The sequence below is a fragment of the Papilio xuthus genome, unplaced genomic scaffold (assembly GCF_000836235.2).
Source record: "Papilio xuthus unplaced genomic scaffold, Pxut_1.1 DF826938.1, whole genome shotgun sequence".
NCBI lineage: Eukaryota > Metazoa > Arthropoda > Insecta > Lepidoptera > Papilionidae > Papilio > Papilio xuthus.
The window spans coordinates 2,592,796-2,617,109 of record NW_013531711.1 but is presented as its reverse complement, the minus strand read 5'-3'; the positions used below and the strand labels follow the sequence as shown (position 1 = coordinate 2,617,109).

The window sequence follows — 24,314 nt, the reverse complement described above, 5'->3', positions numbered from 1 at the left end:
ATGAACCAGTAAAGGATTATTGATTTGATCGGAGCAGCTACGTGAGCCGTCAGGTGATGAGGTCCTGGTGAAGAAAAGAAACTATTTTAGCATCGCTAAATGTTTTGTAACTTTTGGTCTTTTAAACCAATTTCTAAAAGGAGATAATCAATTCTGTATTTTTTTTTTCAACAATAAAGACTGTTTCCTTTGTATTTTAATTGTTTATTTTTGCCATTACCGTTTCGTTGTAAAAGAAAGTGTTTTTTGTATATCTGTGATATATTTAGTGCCATTATTACATGACCATGCCAAAATCTATAATAAGCAAAAGGTAGTTTTCTCCCATTAGAATCATTCTTTACAGAAAGTGGCAGATTTTGTAACTTAATAAAAGGTAAAACTTACCTACATATTTTTGGCATTTAGTATAATGTTTCTATTGTATAAATATGCCAAAAACAATTTGATATATGTCCGTAATTTATTATACTTAAAAGTAAAAAGCAAATTCTATTGCAATTAAACTCACAAAATCATATTTCGCGACGATAAAATCATTCAAACTTCAGTTTAAGAAGATTGAAGTTAAGGGAGGTAAATAAACTTTCCGGACTTGAGTCTTTGGTAAGTTCCGAATTGTAAATAAGTTAACGCAAACGTCAAAGCATGAGACGTAAAGTTTGCAAAAGCGCTGCATCTTGAAGAGGCTAAAGTCAAATTCTTTAACGCCTAACAAATTTCCACTCAAAAAAGTGGACAAGTTTGCTCAAGATTTAATAAGTTTACTACAAAAACTTTTGCTTGAGAAAATCAATCAAACTTCTATTTATTAAAATAATTTACTGGGTAAAATCTTGTACCTATAAAATTCTCGTGTAACAATGTTACTTACCATATTCCTCCGAAACGGCTTGAACGAATTTTATTAAATTTTATATGCAAATTCAGTAGGTCAGAGATTAATCCCACGCGGACGGAGTCGTGGGCGACAGCCAGTATTTTTAAAAAAATTTTCACAAGTAACTAATATATACTATTAATGGTATATAATATTTATAAAGAAATAACTAAATGCTGGCAGTTTTATCGCATGAAAAAAATAGTTTCAAAATTGTATCAGAATAATATCAATATAGTCGTATGTATATAATCCTTTAGTTTAATATAGAACAATAGTAATGATCGGGGGCATTGTTATGCTAACGAAGACATGTATTTAGCTACAAACAAGCTCTTGTGATCCGAGCCGGATCTAATACGTACAAAGATGTTTGCTTAAACCATACACGAATACATGCGCTTATTGTATACTAGCTGTCGCCTGCGACATGCATATAGAATTAAAAAACTTATTTGAATGAATGGAATTATTGTGTGAAAACATTTTGCGTGATCAAAAGATCCATGCATATGTTCTCCGATATTTGTGACTGCCAGTCGTCGAAGATGTGGCGGACAAAACGAAGTAGAAGAACTAATTAAGAAAGCTGATCCCACTTCCATATGGGATACAAGCTAGACAGAGAAAGAAAGGATCAATGCAGATTCGTTTACTCGTTTTGAAGTTAAGACCATAGAACAAGCAATCATCACCAATCCTTACTTCCTTACTAATAAAATATTAGAAATGCGAAAGTAACTCTGTCTGTCTTTCAAGCAAAAAGTACTGGACTGATTTAAATGAAATTTGGTACACAGATAGCCTAAAGCCTTAGAAAGGTTATAGGTTACTTTGTAACGCGAAAAAGAAGTTGTTAGGGGAACAGAACAGAACAGAACTGCAGCAATGTCCAAGAACTGTCCAGTACCGCGCGCAGCTCGACGACGCGTTCACGCGGACGAAGTCGTGGTTAGTGTTTTCTAAAAGTGAAGAAAAATAAGATTTTGTACTTGTGTTACGTTTCGCCTCTCCAACTAAATTTTACAAAAAATGCAACATAATATAAAACCACATATCTAGTCCAATGTGAAGGAAAATTATAGATATTATAATTTAGCATTTCACGCAAAATCATGGCTCAAATTCAGTATTGCGGTTTACATTGTATAAGCGAATTGAATAGCTCGTAACGTAGAACCGAATGCGAACAACTATTAATAGCAGTTTCAGTTATTTCCGAACGTTTTCAAAGTTAAATTTAAAAACAGTGCGAGTGTATTTTGTTTTAAAGGCGATTGCCAACGAATTTGTATACCATTTTTAGGTTCCGCATTGAATTGTAAGCTTTTTATTCAACTCGTAATAATGTACTCTATATGTAGCAATCCACGTCATATTAAAACTAATTTCCACACCATTATCATTCAATCAGTTAGAAATGAAAATTAAAAAACAAAATTATTCACTTTAGGACTGCTATCAAACGTCTTCAGAGCCATGCTGCAGTAAAACAAAAAAAAATTAAGGGAGATTTTGTAATTCACGAATTCGTTTTTATTTGTAATGTTTTTTTTATTTAAATTTGATTCGTAACGCTTTTTTACAGTAATAAGAATCAAGATTAAAAATAAATATTTGTTTTCTATGGCCTATAGGTTTAGTTTTTATACGTTTAAATTATTTAACACAGATTTGTTTACGCTTGACGGTAACTCTAAAATATGAGTGAGATTAAAGCGAGCTAGGCAACCATTAGCTCACCTGTGAGCGCTGCGACGTCAGCCCTTGAGCTATCTCACCTTGTTTAAATAATTTGATAAACAACGTAATTCCGAAGCTTTTGAATTTTAACGACGACCTGCTTCTATTTTATAAGTGTAAAGATTCCATTAAAAATTTTAATTATTATACTAAAAATTATGTGTTAAATTAAACTTTTATTACTGTACTGTCCTGTACTGTGCCTCTCTTTATGAAACTGTTGTCTTAAAAGTTATAGACAATGTATACGAAGCTTGACCGAAGCGTCGACGTAACGAAGGCTGCGAGGCAAAGAGACCGCAAGCCTTGCGACAAGCCAATTAGAGCGGGAATTCGTGTTCAATGCCATATATAGGTGAATGCTTTAGGAAAATGTTTCTTATTCTATCTTATTTAATATAACTTCGTCTACGTGAAATTAAAAAAAAAACGGTACGAATAGTTTAACAGATAATATTAATTCAATTTTAATTATTTTTAATAGTTGGAAATTTAATAGAGGTTAGATGACAAGGCGATTTGTTTGATTACTAAATTTATTTGTGTAAAATGGAGCAAATGTTGTAAAAAAGTAACTCTAAAAAATTAGAGCACCTCATAGTTGTAACATTTTCAGAACTGTTTAGTTTCCCCAGTTTCCTAACGTACTCTAAGTACTGCGCTGGGAACTGGGAACTGGGAACGCAACAAAGCGCAACGCTACCCGTCCACCGTAACAGTTTCCAGTTTAATAGCCTCTTTTTTACTCTTATAAAACCTAGTGCTTAACCACAATACCACTTCATGTTAAATGGCTAGGTAACCTTTTTTTATATCTTTATGTTCACTTACTACATGTCACTAACATGCGTCACTATGGCGCTCAAAGTCTATGTCAGAATAGTCAATGAATAGCGCAAAAAATTACAAACGAAAAACACATTAGAATAGTTTATGTAATTCTGATATTTTTAAAACTTACAATTGCAACTTTAAGGTCCACTGCTGATATTATTCTAGTATATTATAGTAACTACATATCAACCAAACAAAACAGTATCTAGGTTTTTGTCCAAAATGCAATCTTACTAATATTATAAATGTGAATGTTTCAATGGATGGATGGACGTTTGTTTGAAGTTATTTCCAGAACTGCTCAACATATCTTGATTAAATTTGACAGATGTAGAACATACTCTTGAAGAACAAATAGGCTACTTATTAAGATTCTTAACAATTCCGCTAGGACGGAATCGCGGGCGAAGGCTAGTTTGAATATAAATGTTAAATATATTAGAAGCATGAGCTTGCACTAAAATTACTCTTATTAAGCTATATGAAGACAAAGCGGTGGAAAAGTTAATAATTGCGAAGCTTGTGTCGTTCACCGCTAAAAATTGCTTTCGCTTAGCTCGTTATGGGTTAATTACTTTGACGGAGGACTGCGCTCGCCTCATTATATTCCATGCTGTTACAAACTAATTTACTAATACGTTTTATACGTTTAGAAATTTGTTCATAATATTACAATGTAATAAATAACATATTTCAAGAAAAATACAGATGTAACAACTTTTTTTAGTAATAGGGACTTATTTTATTTATTTGAGAGCTTTAATGAAGCCTAAGATAAATGTTATTTAAATAATAAAGCGCTTCAAGCGACGAACGCTTAAAAATAACTCTTGTTCCTTTCGCCCTGCACTCAAAATGAAACTACGCACGTTAAAAAATCGTTGTTTTTTAAAGCGCTACTATATGATCGGATATACATAGAAATATATACGTTCCATTGTATACAGTATGTTATACAAATATTAACTTTAATGTAGTAAATTCTTACGTAACATAAAACGTAGTGATGTGTGACAAACTAATAATTTGAATAGTTTATCACGAAGCGCACCTGTATCCCGCGCCGCCGAGTCCGACAAACTGATATATGGAGTCATTTATTATAATTTAGGAGCTTCGGAAGTTCAGCTTCCTATGTAAGTACTCCGAAGTTTCTCCTTAACTACTTTATTAGCACTTTAATATATTCTTCAATCATTAATGAAGATATTGTTTGAAGCTCTACAAATCTGAATCTGCAACTGATATCAAGTATTTGGCAAACACTTTCCTATTTTTGAAGATCGTCGGATCACAAATAGTGGCATGAATATAATGCTTATGACATAGTATTTTGTACTATTTTGTTTTTAAAAACATCGTGCGAATAGGGACTTAACGCAGTATACGATGCGTGTGTAAAGTCGTCATCAGTAGATGTCGTAGGCAACTTACCAACTCAAATCATTTGAAAGTCGACTGTACGCCAAAAGTAATTTGTCTATCCAATATACAAGTTAACGAGTCTTATCTTCAAGAATAACGTGTAATCATGTCAGAACAAAATAAACTTGAATCAGAGGAATATCCTTTATACCTTCATTAAGATAAAAGAATTGTGAATTCACTTCTTTTTTACTTCAAAAGTTTTGTGCGTCGTACAAAGAGAATTTTATCAAAGAATGAAGAATGTATTAAGACGTGGACCCCGCAGACAGTTACTCGACGCCTTAACGAACTTGCAGGAAAGAAAATAGAAAGACGATTGTACCGCGGTGTTAAAAAATACAATTCCATTTTGCTACCGTTGTCGCTAGTACAGTTTGAAACGTAATTCAAACATTAAATTGAATAAAAATTCTATATTACACGGACAAATGTTTACAATTTAAAAGTTATTTTTTCGTCGAGATCGAGAACAATAAAAGTAACCGAACTTGGTATAAGGGTTAATAGTTAGGATAACATTAATACATGTTGCTAAATATAGCTATGATGATAAATTAATAGTAACTAGATTGTTCTTGTCCTCAAATTAAGATAGAACTAACTTTGTTATGATGAATATTTATTCCCGTTAAAAAGTACTATCTCGTCGTAATTGAGGTCATGGATGAACGAATTGTAAACATACGATAATTTGCAAATTAGAAAACTTACGCTGCGTAATAACTTAATCAATTCAATACGGTCAGCAAAACAAATAACAAAAATACATATCAAATATATCGAATAATTTTTATTTCCATTCTAAAAATTTTGTCGACATTTTTTAAAAGAGATTGAAGGATTTAATTTTTTTTGTAGATTACTTTCTGAAAATTGCATTAAACTTGAAAAGTCTAGAACACTAACGAATCCAATGCTACAATGTTTTCTATATGGTAACACAATACTATACAACTACAATTGTATATACAACTATTAGAAACCAATAAATACATTTTATCTGCATACTATACTTTACAAAAAATAATCGCAGTTATAGTCAGTGAATGACCGTAAATTGCCGTCACACGAAGTAGCCGACACATAACGCACGCCGATCGCAAATAACTAAAATTGTCGGAGAATAATAGAAGAGTTAACAGCGCGCGAAATCATTGAAAATAACCCGATAATTGTTGCACTCGTTGCACTTGTCGCAACATCCTGCCCTTTAACTTTTGCCCCAGTAAATATATGAACCGCGCGCATTTCCAGAGCCAACTAGCACAAAACACGACGTTTCATAATGTTGACTAAACTATTCATTTTCTATTTTACATTCAAAGTGATCGTAGCTCAGATAAATGGAGAATTCTGGTGGTTAAATGATAAATTGTTAAAATTGTATAAAGTAGAGCCGCCTCAACCTAAATTTGAAGATATCGGGGAATTCGAAACAGACGAAAGTGCTAAAATTGTGTTTAGAGATGACCAGTTTGAAGTTACACAAAAAGAAGACACATTAAGTGATACAACAGTAAAGACGAAAGACAATGAAGCGATTATTCATTTCAGAGATGAAAGTAAATTGATAAACCCAGTTGAAGTCGTAAATAAAACAGAAGCTTTTGAAACTCAGAATAGAATTGACACAGTCGGTGATACTAAAAAACAAAATGAAGATAAAGAAGATGTTTTTAATTTTGTATTCCCAGATGATGTGGCGACTTTAAAAAGTGTCAAAAATAAAAACAATACGAATATTGTAAACGTTTATAGATCAGAAAGTTTTGTAAATAATGGTAATAAAAGTGAAACTTTTAATAATATAATATTTAATAATACAGAAGACTCATTGTCGGAAAACATTTGTACTTATATGAAGAAATCTGAATGTAATCGCTGCAATGGATTTCCGTATTTAACAGAAAAGCAGTAAGTCATATTGTTCACATCAATTTATTTAGTACTATATCCTTTATTTAAATATTATTTTGTTTTAGATCGAACCTTTTAAAACCTGCAATGAATATCCAAAATGTTTGCTGCATCCTCCCACTAACCAAATCAAAATCCTCAAAAATAAAATTCCCCAGTAATGATTATAATCGAATAAAACGTTCTAACAATGACGATAATATAAATCCAGCTCTAAAACAGAGACAAAATCTAATAGAAAGGAAATATGGAATACAAACAACTGCATCTACAGTAGCTCAGAAAATTGTAACACCGGACGAAGAATATATTGACCCATATTTAAATATAAAAAATAATAATTTTAAACAAAAAGTTAATGAATTTAAAAGTTCTCAAGAAGACAATGATTACATTTACAATGATTACTATGCGGCAGAATTACCTAAACCAAGTTTAGTGGGACTGTATTCAGACCATAGTCCGCCAAATTGGTCGTTTGTATATCCAAAGAAAGAATCTTCATATTATAATGATGATAGTGTGGAAGAAGAAATTCCAACATTTGGTTATTCAACTATTGATCCTAGACAAGGTGAGATAAAATATTTGTAAATAAGCAAAGTTTAGTGTAAAGTTTCATTTGAAGATTAATTATTAGAAGTATTTAAAGTATTCTTAAATATTTCGTCGGCAGTCTAAGATAAATATTTTTAGTTTCTTATACATACTTATTAGTCACGTTTCTCTTAGCAGGTTCTTCATCGACCGCTGCAAACTTAAAACCTAGACTTTTAAAACTTACTTCTGCCTCAGACAGAATGCTTAATTCAGAAAGACATACCGTTAGTTATCATTCGAATCCTGATTTTCAAGTTCTGCAAGGATTTAAACTGTTGAATTTAAAGAATAAATTACAACCTCATACTATACGTACTTTAAGAAGACCTACAACTGCAGAAAGTCTTACAGATAGTGGCGAGAAAATGTTCCAATCGGAATCCAGTACAGGAGAAGATTACGACGATTATACGGAGTTGACAGATCCATTGTACAAGAATTGTGGAAGAACAAATGAGGACAACGAACATATTTTTAACTGTGGTAAATTTTATTTTCTTGCATGTTAAAGCTAATAAGTAAACATTGAAACACTTAATTTTAAGCGAAACCCACTAATTAATACATATAACATATTTATAATATACTAGCTGTCGTCCGCGACTTCGCCCGCGCGGAACCAAAAAAAAATACTATATTTTATGTGTTTTTCTACACTATCTTTTACATGTATGCAAATTTCAGCGAGATTCAAGCAGCCGCTCTGGAGATAATTTCTAACAAACATACATCCATTCATGAAAAGATTCCCATTTATAATGTTAAGTTGTAAGATATGGATTGCTAACACTGGATGGAAAGACGTAATTTTAAAAAGCCAATATCTTTGAAATAAGGATGAAATACATAAATGTTATTTTCAGATAGTACAATGGGCGAATCACCGAGAGGGGCACATCCCTGGCTGCTGCTCGTCACACTCAGCAAGCGACGACAGAGCATACTCTGCTATGCGACTTTGGTACATCCTCGCGCTGCCATCACCACAGCTGACTGTACTTATGAGTAAGTAAACTTTAAATTATTAACGTATCATTACTCTAACATCTGTACAATTACATGACAAAGTTACTTATACTAATCTTATTTCACCACGAATTTAAGTTTTTTTTTTGACGCGAATAAAGCCACAAAGACCTGCCTACGCAATTACCGTTATGAATATCTTACACCTTTAAACACGTTCTCCCATTTCATGTAAGGCCGGCACAACAGGTTTCGTTTTTATTTTATCCTAACCATTGAAAAAAAAATTGTTAATTTTATATTATCCGTAGAATGAATGATGAAATCACTATAGTGGCCGGAGCATGGGATCTGAAGGAGGAGAAACGTGGACACTTGCAGTACCGCAAACCGTCAGTCCGCGCACATCAGCAATATACACCAGGAAAACTAGCCTACAATATTGCATTGCTCGTTAGTAACACTTAATTATTATAAATATCCTTTTAAGTACTAAAGATTCTATTTTTATATTTTATGTCTAGTACACAAAAATCTACAGAAGCCTTTGAAACGTGGCAACGGCTTCCACTGTCTTTCTGAGCATAAACAAATTATTGCCGTCAGATTATCAAAAATATATGTATATGGTATTTCAGTACTGGAGACGTCCATTACGATTGGATTTCCACGTGCAACCGGTGTGCTTGTCAGATGATACTAGTAACGAATGTATCTTCGTTGGTTGGGGCGGGTACGATCAAGGTATGTCCTTACGACTCCTGAATATTTCAAATAGCAAAATTTTAAGAACACGTTTGAAAATGTTTACTGAGCCATTTTAATTTAAATTAACTTCAATGGTCCTGTACTGTTTCGGAAATTAGGAGAGATTTTTGTTCTAGGTGTAAAACAGCGTCCACGTTGGCAACGAGCATCTATTTTGTCTTCTCAAAATTGTGCTGAAAATATGTCAAATGAACAGGAATTCGATCTTCCAATTGATACATTTTGTGCTTCCGTTGATTCCAAGACTACCGTTGTAAGTGTTAATAAATTATTTAATATTATTTCTATTAGTTTTCGTTTTATCATCAAATAATGTTACTGTTTCGTTTGTTTCTAAATAATAAATTTATTTGTATTGCAGACGGGGCCCGGCGGACCTTTACTGTGTAGAACGAACGATGTGTACTCCGTAGCGGGGTTGTCTGTATGGCGTAATCACGTTGTAGTACTGATGCGGCCGCAGGAATGGACGATACGCGCTATGGCTGCTTTGAGAATTAACTAAATAACAAAGGTATGGTTACAGTTGAATTTATCCTTATCTTAAGGAATAAATTAAGTGAATTATGGTATAAATTACTACAAGAAAATCGAACAAAATAAGTAAAATAGTGTCTAAAATTGATGTCAAACTTGTCTCGTACAAATATGTATTAATAGAAAAATCAAAAAGATGAACTAAAATTTACATGCATAGATATAAATTATATGAATTTAGATTTAAAATAAAACAACATTTATTTAATGTACTTTATTCATTCACAAACGGTTACACCTGCGACCAACGTCAGAATCATCTAAAATATTACAATAATTTAATTTTTTTATACCAACTCTTATTTTTTATTTAGTCGTATTATATATAACCATACTAAATCAGAAACGTAGCTAAATTTATTAAATTAATTTTCTAAACTAATAAATCATAACAAATGCAGCACAAATATATTTTAGGAACTAATCATTATAAAAAAAATACTAAAATGGGGAATGTTGTCTACGGGTCACGATATAAAATAGTTCAACACAATTACATTTATAATAAAATGAACTAATATTGTACTTTTGGTTGTGTACAAAATAGATCTTTGGTGTCGAACTTGAGTTTAATGAGATAGCTACGGTCACATACACTTAATAGTATTTCCACTGTGATAAAATATTTATAAAATTATTGTTATCTCTCTCACTCTCTTTGAAAAAAACAGAGATAACAATAATTGACAAAAAACATTTGGAACAAAAGACAGTTGGAATTCACAGTTACTATCATTTTAAAGAACAAAACGTAAACTTAATGTTTTTATACGTAACACAAACAAGTCTTACAATTTTACAGCCCTTTTGTATTTGATTTGTCCAGATCTAACGCGTAATTCCTTTTTTTTATGAATGACCAAATTTAAAGTTTCGGTTTTTCGATTTTTTTTTATGTTGCTCTAATAATTTTTTCTTTGGTTATCATATAGCCAGGTTTTTAATTAAAATGGTTGTAAATAATTCATTTAAAACTAACGTTAGTATTTTTTTTTAATCTTTTCACGCTATCCGGACAAATCCTTAACTTAAACTTCACACAAAAATATTATCTAAGATTTTTCATTCAGTGAGCAATGTTTTGAAGCAAAATAATTTTACTAAATTTTTCGTAATATAATACGTTTAGTTTTCCTCTATTGTGTTCAAAAACTATAAAATATTGATGACGAGAAAACGTTTTTTTTTTGTCGTTGTTACTTTATACAAGAGATCAATATTTGTCCAAGTTATAATTGAACATAAACTATTTATTCAAATAAAATAATGAACGCAACTGTCATCGCGAAATGACAAGCTGTCAAAACACGTTGACAGTTCAGTTCTAAAAGTGACAGAAGACGTCATTGATCAACTAATCGGTGTCATTTTTTTACAGTGCGACCAAGTCATCTGTAAAGTGACCATAATTAGCCGTAGCTTTGAAATGTCAGTAAGCCTGTTAGCCAATGAGATGTCTTTATTTTCGATAGTGGCGACACCTAACAGATAGCTTGGTCGACCTAACATACAACCATTACATAAAATGAATTTAAATCTTTCTACATATAATTTTAACATAAATAAATATAAAAATACTAATAATGACAAGATTTCGTTACATCACAAGGTGGCGCGCTCACGCGATCACGAGGGGCTCATCGTCCGAGAACCCTTGTATAGGAGGCACGTCGTCGTCATCTGCAAAAAAGACTTTTACATTTATGATGTTTATACACAAATGACATAATAATTTAGTTACAAATAAAATTATCAATTTTATTAATGTGTTTTATTTATCTTCGGATAGAAATATTCAATGATAACATCACTGGTATATGACAATATATACATACTTCCCACTATGTCAGGCAGTAAACCTCCCACAAAATAGTTTTTAAAAAAATTCAATCAGCAAAATGGTAGGTTACTGACCGTGCTCGATGGTGGCCTGTCCGCGGCGGCTGTCGTAGCGCGGCGTGTGTGCGGAGAGGCGCAGGAAGCTGCGCGCGAGTCTGCGCTGGCGCACCACTGAGTAGAGCAGCGCCGCGCCCAGCGCCGCCACGCCCACCACCGCCGCCCCGCAGCCCCACCACACCGTGCTCGCCGTGCTCATCTCCTCCACAGAATCTATCACACATTCCCCTTCTTCACACAAAATGCACCAAGTGCAACACCAGAGGCACAAGAAATAATAAATAAAACTAAAAACAAATATAAATTATTTATTTCGTCAACATCTTATACCAAAAGTAGAACATGTATGAGACCTCCATTTAAGTAAATTTTGAATGTCCCAAGTACCAACATAAAAATAATATAACAGAACTAACTACATTAAATGCACATAGAAAAAAGCTATAATACAATAAAAAGCAACAAATAAAAAGAAAAAAAAATAGTAGCAAAAAGGAAACAATATAAAAATAAATTACTGGTTAGTTTTCGTTAGAAATTAAGAATAAAAATATACACAACATTCACTTTAGTTATTTGATGTACGTAGTTGCAGTGAGTGTATGTGTGTAAAGAGAATGTCAGTATGAGTATGCGTGAGTGTTTGTATGAGAATCTGTGTGTATGACAACGTGTGCGTAGTATATTAATAGTTAAGTCTATACATATTTTAGTATTCGATCGAATCAATCTAATTGGTTAATAAGTATTAAAGAAAACATAGGCAGTGATGTGAATTGTTATTACAGAAGCAAGCGCGTATAAATTTACAAAAGAGGTAAGTAATAGCCTAATAAGAAAGACACTGCGATAAAGCTTAATAAATCTGGCACTTTAAATTCATGAGACTATTCACTGGAATTTCACTGTTATTATTATAACTGGTGAGTGCTCATCTCTCTGGATGTATCTCCTGTAGGTAGTGCAGCATTGTACTGGTTGATGTTTAGCAGATAGCGAGCAAGGTAATATAGCGGTGCATCTTGTGCCATCAGTTATCAGATGTGAAGGTTGGAGTTTACCCGTTGTTTGGAATGCCTTAGTGATTTGCACACAACTTTCTTTGTGGTGAGGCACAGACACAAGATCAGTGGTGTATGTTGTTATTTTTTAAGTAGTCCAAGTTTTGAATAGAAGATAGATTTCCACCATGATGAAGAAGAGGACGAAGAAGAAGAGGATGAAGAAGACGAAGAGGATGACGAAGAAGAAGAAGAGGAAGAAGAAGAGGAAGAAGAAGAAGAGGAAGAAGAAGAAGAGGAAGAAGAAGAAGAAGATGATGAAGAAGAAGAGGATGACGAAGAAGATGACGAAGAAGATGACGAAGAAGACGAAGATGAAGACGAAGAAGAAGACGAAGACGAAGAAGACGAAGAAGAAGATGAAGACGAAGAAGATGAAGAAGACGAAGAGGACGAAGACGAAGAAGACGAAGAGGACGAAGAAGACGAAGAGGACGAAGAAGATGAAGAGGAAGACGAAGACGACGACGAAGAAGAAGACGAAGAAGAGGATGAAGAAGAAGACGAAGAAGAAGACGAAGAAGACGATGAAGAAGAAGACAATGATGAAGAAGAAGGAGGGCAGCGAAACCGGTAGCGCGCCGACGTATATGAGGTCGTACCTTCCATAGTAAGGGTGTTGACCTCGCTGAGCTCGCTGTAGTAGCCATCGTGCGTGACTGCGCGCACGCTAACGTATAGAGGGCGCGCGGCCGCAGGCGCAGTCACTGCCAGCAGCAGCGGTGAACGCTCCGCCTCTTCCACACGCATGTCCGCACTAGGCTGGACCAGGTCATCTGGTATCTCCTTCTCCGACACTATGACCTGGTACTTGTGCCTGGAAATAACACCTCAGTATATAGTACCCAGTATTTGATTAGAAAAATTACGAGTATATTTGTCTTACCACAGAACTCCAATGCCCTAACACTGACTTATTATCCCTTACGTTAAAACATAGTCTACAATATGTATTATTGCAATAAAAACCTACGGTTTTAATAATATTTAGGTTAACTTACTTAGGTGTGTCGGGTCCTTCAACATGTTGCCAGTTGAGCACGAGGTGTCCATTGGGTGCGAGCCAGGCGACCAGGCCGCGCGGCGCCGGCAGTGCTCCCGTGCGCACGTCGATGCAACGCTTTGATGCGCCTTCCACGTGCGCCTGTCAATATAAATTAGCATTTAATGCATAAAAATTGCTATTTTTATTTTAAAGGTATTTTGTGGAAACTATAATATCAAAAAGTTACGTTAGAGTTTTGCAAATATAATGTTCAAAACATGCTTAGAAAGGTATATAATTTAAAGTACAGTAATTTTACTTACAGCAACACAAATATTGAATCTGCCGCCGACGGGTACGTTTTCTATGATGTGCTCTAGAGACGAGTTGCGCGTCGCATTTAGTGCATACCGACTCACTTTGTTATGTGTCAATTCCGTTATTTCCAGCTGAAACAATAATTTTAAACTGTTAAAATGGAAAAAAAACAAAAATTTCAGTTAATACGTATTTGTTGGCACCAATAGCAAAATTTGCATTTAAAAATAGGTAAATAAATAAATTAGTTTACCCTATAAGGTACAGCTTCACTGAGCGCGTTACAATTGATGTGCCATTTGATCTTAAGCTCTGACTTCTCTTTGTTGTATTCATAATCCAAGTCCTTTATGGGCGCTCTGAAAAAAAAAATCTTTTTTAAGCAAAAACTTCGCAAAAATTTACATAAAAGATCATTTAAAAATGTAAACGGTATGCGACTTGAATTGGAACGTCGGGCAGAAGAAAACTTTAGTTCATAGCGTGCCAAATCTAATGGCGTGTACTTACTTGGGGTTCTCTCTGGTGACAATCTCCTTGTATTTGGTGACGGGTCCGCCGAGCAGACTGACAGTGAACACATAAGTCTCGCAAGCGTGCAACCCGTCGATAACTACGCTCGTATTCGTTGTTATTATTTTCTTCTCTGTAAACATATTGAGTAGTTGTTAATTCATCTAATTAATATTTTAAATGTAAATGTTTAGATGGATGTTTGTTTGAAGATATCTCCAGAACGGCTGTAAGGATCTCGCTGAAATTTAGCATAGATATAGAACATAGGATTCTATTTTTTTTTAATTCGCTGCGGACAGAATCGCGGGCAACAGCTAGTAAATTTATAAAAATGAGCATAATAAATTTAATTATTTTATTATCAGACAAAAAGTTAGTGTAGGGGACTGGGTAGTAAATTTAACATACTATAAATTACTATAACGTACCATGATCCTCCTTCAAGTCAGTCGGTATTCTCCAATGCGCGGCGTCAGTGTAAATAACTTGGTACTTCAACTCCTTGCCATTGTACCTATCAGCCAGTGGTGGTGACCAGCTCAGGAGTACGGCGGTCCTCTTCTCCTTTAGCAGTATAGCTGTCATATTAAGCATCTCGTCGCGTTCACCCTCCGTGATTATCACCTCGGTGACAGGTTCACCGATCATCGAACCTTTGTAAGCCATCACGTGGATGAAGATTTTCACACCAGGTGGTAGGTTTTTCACTGGGAACAAAATAAATTACATTTTAAAATTATTTGTGTTGACTTATGTATAAATTTGCTAAATTTTGTATAAGTTGCAAGAGTCAAATAAGAAAAAAAAAATTAGGAAAGATGTTTTTATCCACGCGTTTATGGCTTTCTCTTTTTCCGTCCTTCAATTACTCTCTGACATTTATATTTGCTCTATGACTTTATATTTTCGTCTATGGTTTGCTCTATGTGCTTACGTGTGACATTATTCTCCTTGGTACGTATTGGCTGGAGTCTGGAGTAGAGCAGAGGCAGCTGCGTACTGACGATGTATCCGTCGACGCTGCGAATCTTGTCCCATTTGACAGACACTGAGTTGTTGGCGAGTCGCGTCACACTGATGTTCTTTAGGTCATCCACGTCACCTACTTCATCGAATGTCAAGTACATCACTTCTGATGAATTTGATGTGTAGGCGTTGTTCGTTGCCGTCACCTGCAAAAATAATATGTTTATAGGTATTTGTGATATTTTGAAAGAAAAGAAAAAACTATATTTTTGAATTGTAGAGAATGTGTTGTAGATTCACAAATTCTCACATAGAACGCAGGTGTTACAGAAAGATAGTGAATTGTAACCAGACTGTAATTTCTTTACAGATTTAAATGTAAAGTGCACTATTTAAAAAAAAAACAAAGAATATGTAAATATAAATTAGCATTTAACACATAAAAATTGCTATTTTTATTTTAAAGGTATTTTGTGGAAACTATAATATGAAAAAGTAACGTTAAAGTTATGCAAATATAATGTTCAAAACATGCTTCAAAAGGCATGTAATTTGAAGTACAGTAATATTACTTACAGCAACACAAATATTGTATCTAGTAAAGTGCACAATTTAAAAAAAAAACAAACAAAGAATATGTGAATTATACATACCCAGAATGAATAATTAGTGTTAGGTTTGAAGTAGCCCCTGACTGTAAGACTGACGGGCTCATGATGGGTGACAAATACAACTTTCTGTGCGGGTGGTAGAGGCGGGGCGTAGTACAACGTATAGCGGCGCAGACGACCACGCGGAGATGCCGGCGGGTCCCAGATCACGTTCACACGACTGCCGATCATCTGACGTACACTTACACGTAATGGTGGAGACGGTACTGCAGACAGAAACATTCGTATATTATTCTCTTTTTTTTTAGACATTTTTAGATAAAAAATCCGCGACCCCAAATAGAGTTCTATTGATCTATTGGCTAATCCAAGATGTAGGTTGGTGCTTAAATCATAATATAACAAAGTATAAGATGTAAAGTTGGGTTACCTCCTTCACCAGTGGTAGTATTGACATATTTCATGGAAGGGTAAGTCTTGTTGGATTTGCTGTCTCTGATGTAGAACGTCACGTTGTAATTTGTGTACGGCTCAAGGCCTGTGAATCTGAAAATGACAATTTTTTTTTATTTTAATCACTTCTATGTCTATATTTAAATTAAAACAAAAATTAGTTATATACTAACCGCTCCTCTAACTCTATAGAGGAACATTATTTAATACATATTACATACATACCCTATTATCCCTCTCCCTCTGTCCTTAACAGTCAAGCAAAAAACTTATTATTATTATGTACTAAATATACATAAAGTGTATGTACCGGTATACGCTGTCAGTGGTCCATGTCATGTTGCGCCAGATGCCATCACTGACTTTGGCAATGGATGGCAGGAAGCTGTACAGCACGCGCTGCTGCTGCGCCAGCCAGCACGACACCAGGAAACTGGTAGAGTTGATGGAGGATTGGTCTACGCCCAGGCTCACGTACTGCAACATATGTTTACTGTTACACAAAATATAAATTTTTCACAATATAAAGTGACAAAGAGACATACGGTTAGGTTATTTCGCTAAAATAGCGAAGTGACCGCTGCCCATAGACATCTTCGATGTGTAATATTCTCTAGCGGCTTTTATTCAACAGATTCAGTTCATTGGTAGTTTTCGCTTTATCATAATTTTACTTTTGTAATATTATAAATGCGAAAGTTTAGATGGATGGATGTTTGTTACTGCGTATCTCCAGAACGGGTTAATCTCAATGAATTTTGACACAGATCTAGAACATTCTCTGAAAGATCACATTGTCTACTTACTTAGTTTTAATACCATGCATATTAAATCGCGGCCAAAAATGAGTAAGTTATAAAAGTTGTAAAATGAAACCTCGTACACACAACTTAAGATTCATTTTATATCCTTCTATATTAACAATCTAGTGTTTAATTTTAGTATTTATTGTAATGATAGTAATTACGTGGTAATTATGTTCGTGACTGGAGCAGTTGGTCTCGTCTGAGCCATCGTAGCAGTCCTGGCGGCCATCACACAGCGCGCCGCGCCACACGCATCGAGTGCCCTCATCGCATTCAAACTGGTCGCCCGGACATGCGCCTGATGGTTTGCTGGACTTCTACACAACATATTTATTTATTTTAAAACGTGCATACAAACAGAAAACAATTACATATATAAAAAGGTTTGGTTATACCAGCGAGCTTAACTCAAGAGTTATTGGAAATAACAGCTTTTGTATTGTCCAACTTAAATACGCCTATTAAAGTTCCTGACAGTTAGTACCAGCGCTATCGACAGCAACCTTCAGCGCCAACATGGCGAAGAGCAAATCGGCACAAAACACCATGGTTTATGGCCTGTCCATTTAATAGTGTTCAGTGGTGTGCTTACCATGGTGCAATGAGTCTCGTCACTGTGGTCAACGCAGTCGGGTACACCGTCACAGATCTTAGCAGTGAGCACGCAGCCGCCGTCACGGCAGGTCGTCTCCAGCGCTCCGCACGACGGCAACGGCAAGGGCGTTGCGGTCGCCCACGCGCGGCAACTGTGCTCGTCGGACCCGTCCACACAGTCCTCCTGGGAGTCGCACACCCACGATAACGGGATGCACACACCTGGAAATAATATCTCATCAAAACAGTCCTCAACAATCAGTTAAAATGAACAAATACTGAATTATTTGTTAGAAATACAACGAATATTACAAATTAGTTTGAAATGTGCCATTTACGAATGCAATCTTACTTATTATAAATGCGAATGTTTAGATGGATAGATGTGTGTTTGTTTGAAGCTATCTCCGAAATGGCTCAATGGATCTTGGTGAAATTTGGTACAGGTATAGATTATTGTCTGGAAGAACACATAGATATTAATTATGTTTTTTTTATAATTCCGTGCGGACGGAGTCGCGGGCTACATCCAGTTTCTAAATAAAAACAACTTACCAGGAGAACATGTAAATCTGGTCTTTCCACACTTCTGTCTCACACTATCAGCTCGGTTTATCGTCTTGGGCTCAACAAAGTGCACTCCGCAGGCGACCTCATCAGAATTATCCCCACAGTCGTTGATACCATCGCACCGCCACCAGTACGGCAAGCAGTTGCCATTGTCGCACTGGATCATCCAGTCTAAACATGAGCTATTCGCTGGAAAGCTGAATGGACTCTCTGTGGTAGGCCGAGGCAGCAGTTTAGAATGGCCGATATGCGTACAATTCTTCTCATCTGAAGATTCCACGTCGCTACAGTCGTTTTCACCATCGCATACCTGATTGAAATTATTTTACTTTACAACTTCGTCCTGGCAATCATCTTGTTTATTATACACCACGATTTGAGAAGACGTTACATGTGATGACGATGATGATGCAACTTACCCAGGACTTGTAGATGCACTTGCCGCTGGGGCAGCGGAACATGTAGGGTGCGCAGGTGGAGTTCCTGCAGCGTTCGTCGCGCTCGTCCTCTCCTCCGGGGCAGTCAGTCTCGTTGTCGCAGACCCAGGAGTTGGGTATGCACATGCCGCTGCTGTCGTTGCACGCGAAGCTGTGCACTGAGCAGTTCACTTGTGTGTTCGGTCGCTTTACTTGACTCTGCAAATATTACACATTTATGAAATTACCATTAAATATGTAACAGCGCCTTTAATAATAACGCCGCGTTTAATCTTCAAAATTCCATTTAAATATCGACATCTGACAGATCAGTATCGGCCGTCAGCTAATACTTAATAACTCTTTATTTTGATAAAAATAAACCTTATTTTTATCTAAAAAGAACTATTTAGATTTGATAAATGTTTTAAAAACCTAGGCATGTAAATATTTCGTTAAAAAACTAAAACTGTTTAACTCTAAAAGTCCCTCAATATATTCAATGAGATAATTTTTTATAGTGACCGTGCAGTTGCGTTCATCGGAGTCATCCTTGCAGTCATTGTCACCGTCGCAGACCCAGCGTTTGTCCACGCAGTTGCCGTTACCGCACTGGAACTCGTTCTCACTGCAGTTATGTTTGCCGCAATCTGCACAATACAGTAGATAAATTACCGGTACCTATATTTTTTTACAACTTAAAAGGTAAAGTACAAAAATCATGTCCTTTCATAACACAAATCCCCTCAATCCCACAATCCCCTCCCCCACAAAATGGCTTCCCCATTCTTTCCTTATAATAAAGTTAGTATGATAGTGCGACGTGGCAAAGTTCATAGTGACCTTTCTCGTCTGTCATGTCGGAGCAATCGATGTCGCCGTCGCATCGCCACTGCGGCAGGTAGCAGCTACCGTTGTCGCAGGCGACGCGCGGCGGAGCGCACACACACCCCGCCTCGTCAGACCCGTCGCCGCAATCGTCGTTACCGTCGCAGCGCCACGACTGAGCTATACACATGTCGTTCTTGCACGAAAATTGATCCTGCCAAAGAAATAACAACACACATTGATAATGACCAAGAGGGTTAATCTTACTAATATTATGAATGAGAATGTTTAGATGATGGATGTTTGTTAGAAGGTATCTACAGATCCTCTGTATGGATCTCGCTGAAATTTGGCAATAATGTAAAACATAGTCTGGAAGAACACATCGGCTATAAATTATGTTTTTTTTTAATTCGCGCGGACGAAATCGCTAGCGACAGAGCGAATATATTTTTAAAATTTATTGAATATTTAACACAATAAAGTGATATAAATTAGTTACTTACCGAAGCGCAGGTAGCTCCAGGCTTCTTGGGGCATGTCAGATTAGCGTAAGGCTCGACGAGGTTGGGACACAAACATTTGCCGTGAGACTTGACGAAGCCGTCGGGACAGAGACAGCTGAAGGAGTTGCCGGGTCCGCCCAGACACAGCGCGTCGCAGCTCGTGTTCTTGTATGAGCACGCGTTGCTGCCGTGCTGGATGAAGTGCGCGAACACCTTCAGACCCATCAGACCGGAGAACGAACCGTTAATCGTGATCACGTTTTGACCGTTGTCCTTGTCGGCTATAAATATAGATTTGGCTTTCCAATCATCCCAGTACATCTTATCCTTTAATACCGCGACCGCGAATGGATGCGATACTTTTTCGTCGTTCACTAAAATTTTCTTGAAATACTGTCCATTCAAATCGGCACTCGCTATGTAATCTTCCATAGCGTCAACCCAGTATATTCTCTCTGACATTTGATCTATTGTTATGCCGTTCGGCCATTGCACGATTGGCTTCTCGAACAGTCTCACGATATGCGATCCATCGAGATTGGATCGAGAGACTGAAGGGTTGTTTCTATCCCAATCCGTCCAGAATAGATAGCCAGCTTTAGGATGCACCACTATACCCCGAGGTTTAGACAATACATCGGGGCCTAAAATGGTAACCCTCATTCTTCCTTCACTGGACAGATCTGTTCGTACGGCTTCAATTTTCTTTCTCATACCGTCGACAAAGAATAAAACGTTAGATATCCAGTCGAGAGCCATGCCTTCGATACTGGCGAGATCGGTGTCCACGACTACCTCTTGAACGAATCCAGTCTCGAAGCACTGTCGACTGATTTTATCTACTTCGATATCTGCCCAGTAAATGCAATTATTTTTCATGTCAAATTCAATAGCAACGATGTTCTGTTGATCTTTGATGGGGAAAATGGTAGTATTATCCGATAAATCAATGCGGGCGATTTTATCTCTCAGCGCAACTAATAGGAATTCAGTGGGCTCGTCGAGAGGACAGGGAATCACATCTGGATTGTACGGCAAGTATCCAGAAGTTGTGCAAACATCGCCGTCGATCTTTCTATAGCCTTTCGTACGTTCATAGTAGTCGCCCGGTCGACAAGACGGTGGAATCGAATACGGATCGTATTTCGAACTCTTATTGTGTACGCATACGTTACGAGAAAGAACGAAACCGAAGTCGCATTCAAAATCTCTTCTACCGCACTCGCACACTTCTTTCCTGATAGGTCCATCGTAGTCGATGCCGTTGTAACAATTAGTGTGAGCGAGTCTACGTTGGAATACATCCCTGGTGCCCAACACACAAGTTGCTGTAGTATCCGGTGGTGAAGGAGACCAATCTTTATAGTCATCCGAGGTACAATTACGTGGGAAAGCTTTCTGAAGATCTATGGTTATAATTATCCACTGATGTTGTTCGTTTGCCGAACCGAACATTGTAAAAACAGTTGTATTTTCTCCTGGTTCGGTCATGAGGCCGTAGATACGAAGATCGTTGGCGTTAAATCTACAAAAAAAAATGAACTATGATATAAACTCGCATCGTAAGTATTTATACAAAGAATCTTAATATTTAAATATAACAATCGAGCCATTTGTTAAAAAAATACAAACTTACTGGTAAGAATTCCATTCTATGCCCTCATTCGTGGAATAGAGTATCTCTCTGGTTTCACTCAACATTTTGAAGTACTTCACAGCTACCAGCACACCGCCGTGGTCTCCATAATTAAAGAAGTAAAAGTCTTTGAGGATTCTCTTCCAGGTGAGGCCAGCATCACGGCTCAAGTAAACACCAGGAATCCCTTTCAAGGAACGACCCACTACTCCAGTCGCCATTATGATTCCAGGAGCAGATTTCGAACTCATTATACTTGCGGACCTGGAAACAAATAATATATATATCTCTCTCTCTCTCCCTAGCTTGCATCCCACAAGGTGGTGGGGTCAGCTTTCAAATCATATCTATCTAGACTATTATACTATCATCATCAGCTCACTATACGACCCAACCGAGGAGACCGAAGCCTACCCTAAGTAAGGGTGATTAGGCCATAGTCAACCACGCTGGCCAAGTGCGGTTTGGTTGACTTCACACATATCTTTGAATTTCGTCTCAGATATGTGCAGATTGCATCAAGATGTTTTCCTTCACCGTAAGAACGTCGGATAAATGTACATATGTAAATCGGAAATCTTAAAAACACATTGGTACATGGCGGGATTCGAACCCAGGACCTGCAGATCAGAGGTCAAGCACCTAACTTGTAGTTAGGTGCTTGACCTCTGAGCCACCGACGCTCTACACAGTAGCCTAAATACAGTACAAAAAAGGACTAATAACTACTTACTACTTTACATAGTAAAAAAGAAAACATGGAGGTGTAAAACTAAAATAACATTAGCGTGATATTTCTCATCAAAAAAATACATAAATACTCCCATCCTTACAATGATTTATTTACAATATATTAACTAAAAAAATGCAACTCAAATCAAACAACGTGCAATACAAAATGGTTACTTTGTTATTCAATTCATTCACCGCTAAAGTTTTTACCTCATAGCATTGCTTATCACATTTCCAGGCGGGCTGTAAATAAGGTAAATGCATAGATATCAAAAGCGTGGTCAAAACTGTGAAACAAATAAATGAAGATCTATTATCATCGATTTTGTTTGTACACTGGTACAGTCGAAGACATTAATTTCCTACCCATTGTGGTAAAATATTACTTAACGCTTATGCAATTAGTTAGAAAATATTTTCATAGCTAAAGTAACAGTTTGCTATGCGATATTTGATCTTAAGTGGAAGACGAATGTAATTTGAATGTACATAACTCATGTATATACCATTATATACTATATTTATGTCTATAATAGAATGAACAACGTATACTAACACATCAACGTTCCTGTTAACGGAAAGTGAACATATTCACGACCTCGAGACAAGTTCAAGATGATAACATTGCTTTGTGAATGATAATCTCATTATTACCACAGAGTATATACACTATGCATAATAGGTTTGATGACCGATGTATTTATTTACTAATTTTTTTATTTATTTTTTTATTGAAAATATTAGAAGATTTTTTTTTGTAAATTTACTAATATTTCTTTAACCATTCCAACTAAGCTCTAGGCTTGTGCTAGGATATGGTTTACGACAATAGTCGAAAGGCGGGATTCGAACCACCGACCTCGTGGTCACAAATCCGTACCCTTAACTTAGACTATTGACGCTTTTTAATTTTTTAATTATTTTATACAATTTTGTTTAAGAAACCTTCTTTATCGGGTATATTTATACACGTATCGGGTATCATCATCAGCTCACTATAGTTCCCCAATTAGGGGCTCAGAGCCTATCCTAAGTTAGGGGTGAGAAGGCCATAGGTAACCATGCTGGCCCAGTGCGGGTTGACTTCACGCATAACTTTGAATTTTTTCGCCGATATGTGCAAGTTGCATCAAGATGTTTTCTTTAGACGTAAATACGTCGAATAAATGTACATATGAAAATCGAACATTAAATTGGTACATTGCAGGTTTCGAACCTAGGACCTGCAGATAGCAAGTCAAATACTTAACCGCTGAGCCACTGAGGCTCTATTTATTGGGTATTTGTTTATTACATAAGCTCTTAAAGTAATTATTGTTAAGAAAACAAAGCTGTATTCATTTCTCATTAGTGTTATCTATATAAAAATAGCAAGAGACAAGATATCAATGCAATGAATTTTGTTTTCTGACCTTCGGTTAAAAAACATATCAGTTACGGCTCATATAAGATATAAGAGTTAAAAACAAACGCACTTTTAATAGCATAGCAATAGCATTATAAAAAAAATCCAGCTTGATATTCACGCGTTTTTGAGAAAAAGGGTCTTGATAGACGAACGGACGGACAAAAAGGGATCCTATAAGGTTTCCGTTTTTTTTTCCTATGTGGTACGGAACCCTAAAAATTAACTCAATATGCCTTTGTCGATAAAATTTTGTAATTAAATTAAAGTAAATTAATAACTTATTAATATACATACAAAATAACAATATTAAATCAATTTGCTAAAGATTTATCGCTCGTC

General features: G+C 36.0%; 2 protein-coding genes across 5 annotated transcripts in view; one reads left to right on the top strand and one right to left on the bottom strand.

Moving 5' to 3' along the window:
* The first annotated feature begins 5,945 nt into the window (after positions 1-5,945).
* LOC106121664 (uncharacterized) lies at positions 5,946-11,359 on the top strand. Of its 3 annotated transcripts, none has more exons than XM_013317399.1 (9): positions 5,946-6,799; positions 6,868-7,376; positions 7,754-7,885; positions 8,266-8,407; positions 8,680-8,821; positions 9,007-9,112; positions 9,253-9,389; positions 9,498-9,650; positions 11,283-11,359. In XM_013317399.1, exons 1-8 carry the CDS (start codon positions 6,171-6,173, stop codon positions 9,639-9,641), a joined length of 1,941 nt encoding a protein of 646 aa, XP_013172853.1. In that variant the 5' UTR covers positions 5,946-6,170; the 3' UTR covers positions 9,642-9,650; positions 11,283-11,359. The 3 variants fall into 3 exon arrangements, with proteins under 3 accessions (XP_013172853.1, XP_013172852.1, XP_013172851.1); XM_013317398.1 differs by having other exon boundaries at positions 7,538-7,885; XM_013317397.1 differs by having other exon boundaries at positions 7,535-7,885.
* Positions 10,600-24,314, bottom strand: part of LOC106121663 (sortilin-related receptor-like) — a 26,366-nt gene continuing 12,651 nt past the window's right edge. The window contains exons 8-28 of one of the 2 annotated variants that reach the window (XM_013317394.1): positions 22,778-22,810; positions 21,836-22,099; positions 20,200-21,724; positions 19,709-19,907; positions 19,391-19,515; positions 18,869-19,084; positions 18,435-18,759; positions 17,878-18,101; positions 17,447-17,602; positions 16,790-16,956; positions 16,457-16,572; positions 16,069-16,292; positions 15,384-15,621; positions 14,878-15,156; positions 14,444-14,579; positions 14,187-14,292; positions 13,939-14,064; positions 13,632-13,774; positions 13,233-13,447; positions 11,588-11,782; positions 10,600-11,353 (exon numbers count right to left, since the gene is read on the bottom strand). In XM_013317394.1, coding sequence (XP_013172848.1) covers positions 11,292-11,353; positions 11,588-11,782; positions 13,233-13,447; positions 13,632-13,774; positions 13,939-14,064; positions 14,187-14,292; positions 14,444-14,579; positions 14,878-15,156; positions 15,384-15,621; positions 16,069-16,292; positions 16,457-16,572; positions 16,790-16,956; positions 17,447-17,602; positions 17,878-18,101; positions 18,435-18,759; positions 18,869-19,084; positions 19,391-19,515; positions 19,709-19,907; positions 20,200-21,724; positions 21,836-22,099; positions 22,778-22,810 — 5,074 coding nt within the window. In that variant the 3' untranslated portion in view covers positions 10,600-11,291. The remainder of the gene's footprint in view (positions 11,354-11,587; positions 11,783-13,232; positions 13,448-13,631; positions 13,775-13,938; positions 14,065-14,186; positions 14,293-14,443; positions 14,580-14,877; positions 15,157-15,383; positions 15,622-16,068; positions 16,293-16,456; positions 16,573-16,789; positions 16,957-17,446; positions 17,603-17,877; positions 18,102-18,434; positions 18,760-18,868; positions 19,085-19,390; positions 19,516-19,708; positions 19,908-20,199; positions 21,725-21,835; positions 22,100-22,777; positions 22,811-24,314) is intronic. The other variant, XM_013317396.1, reaches the window with a different exon arrangement.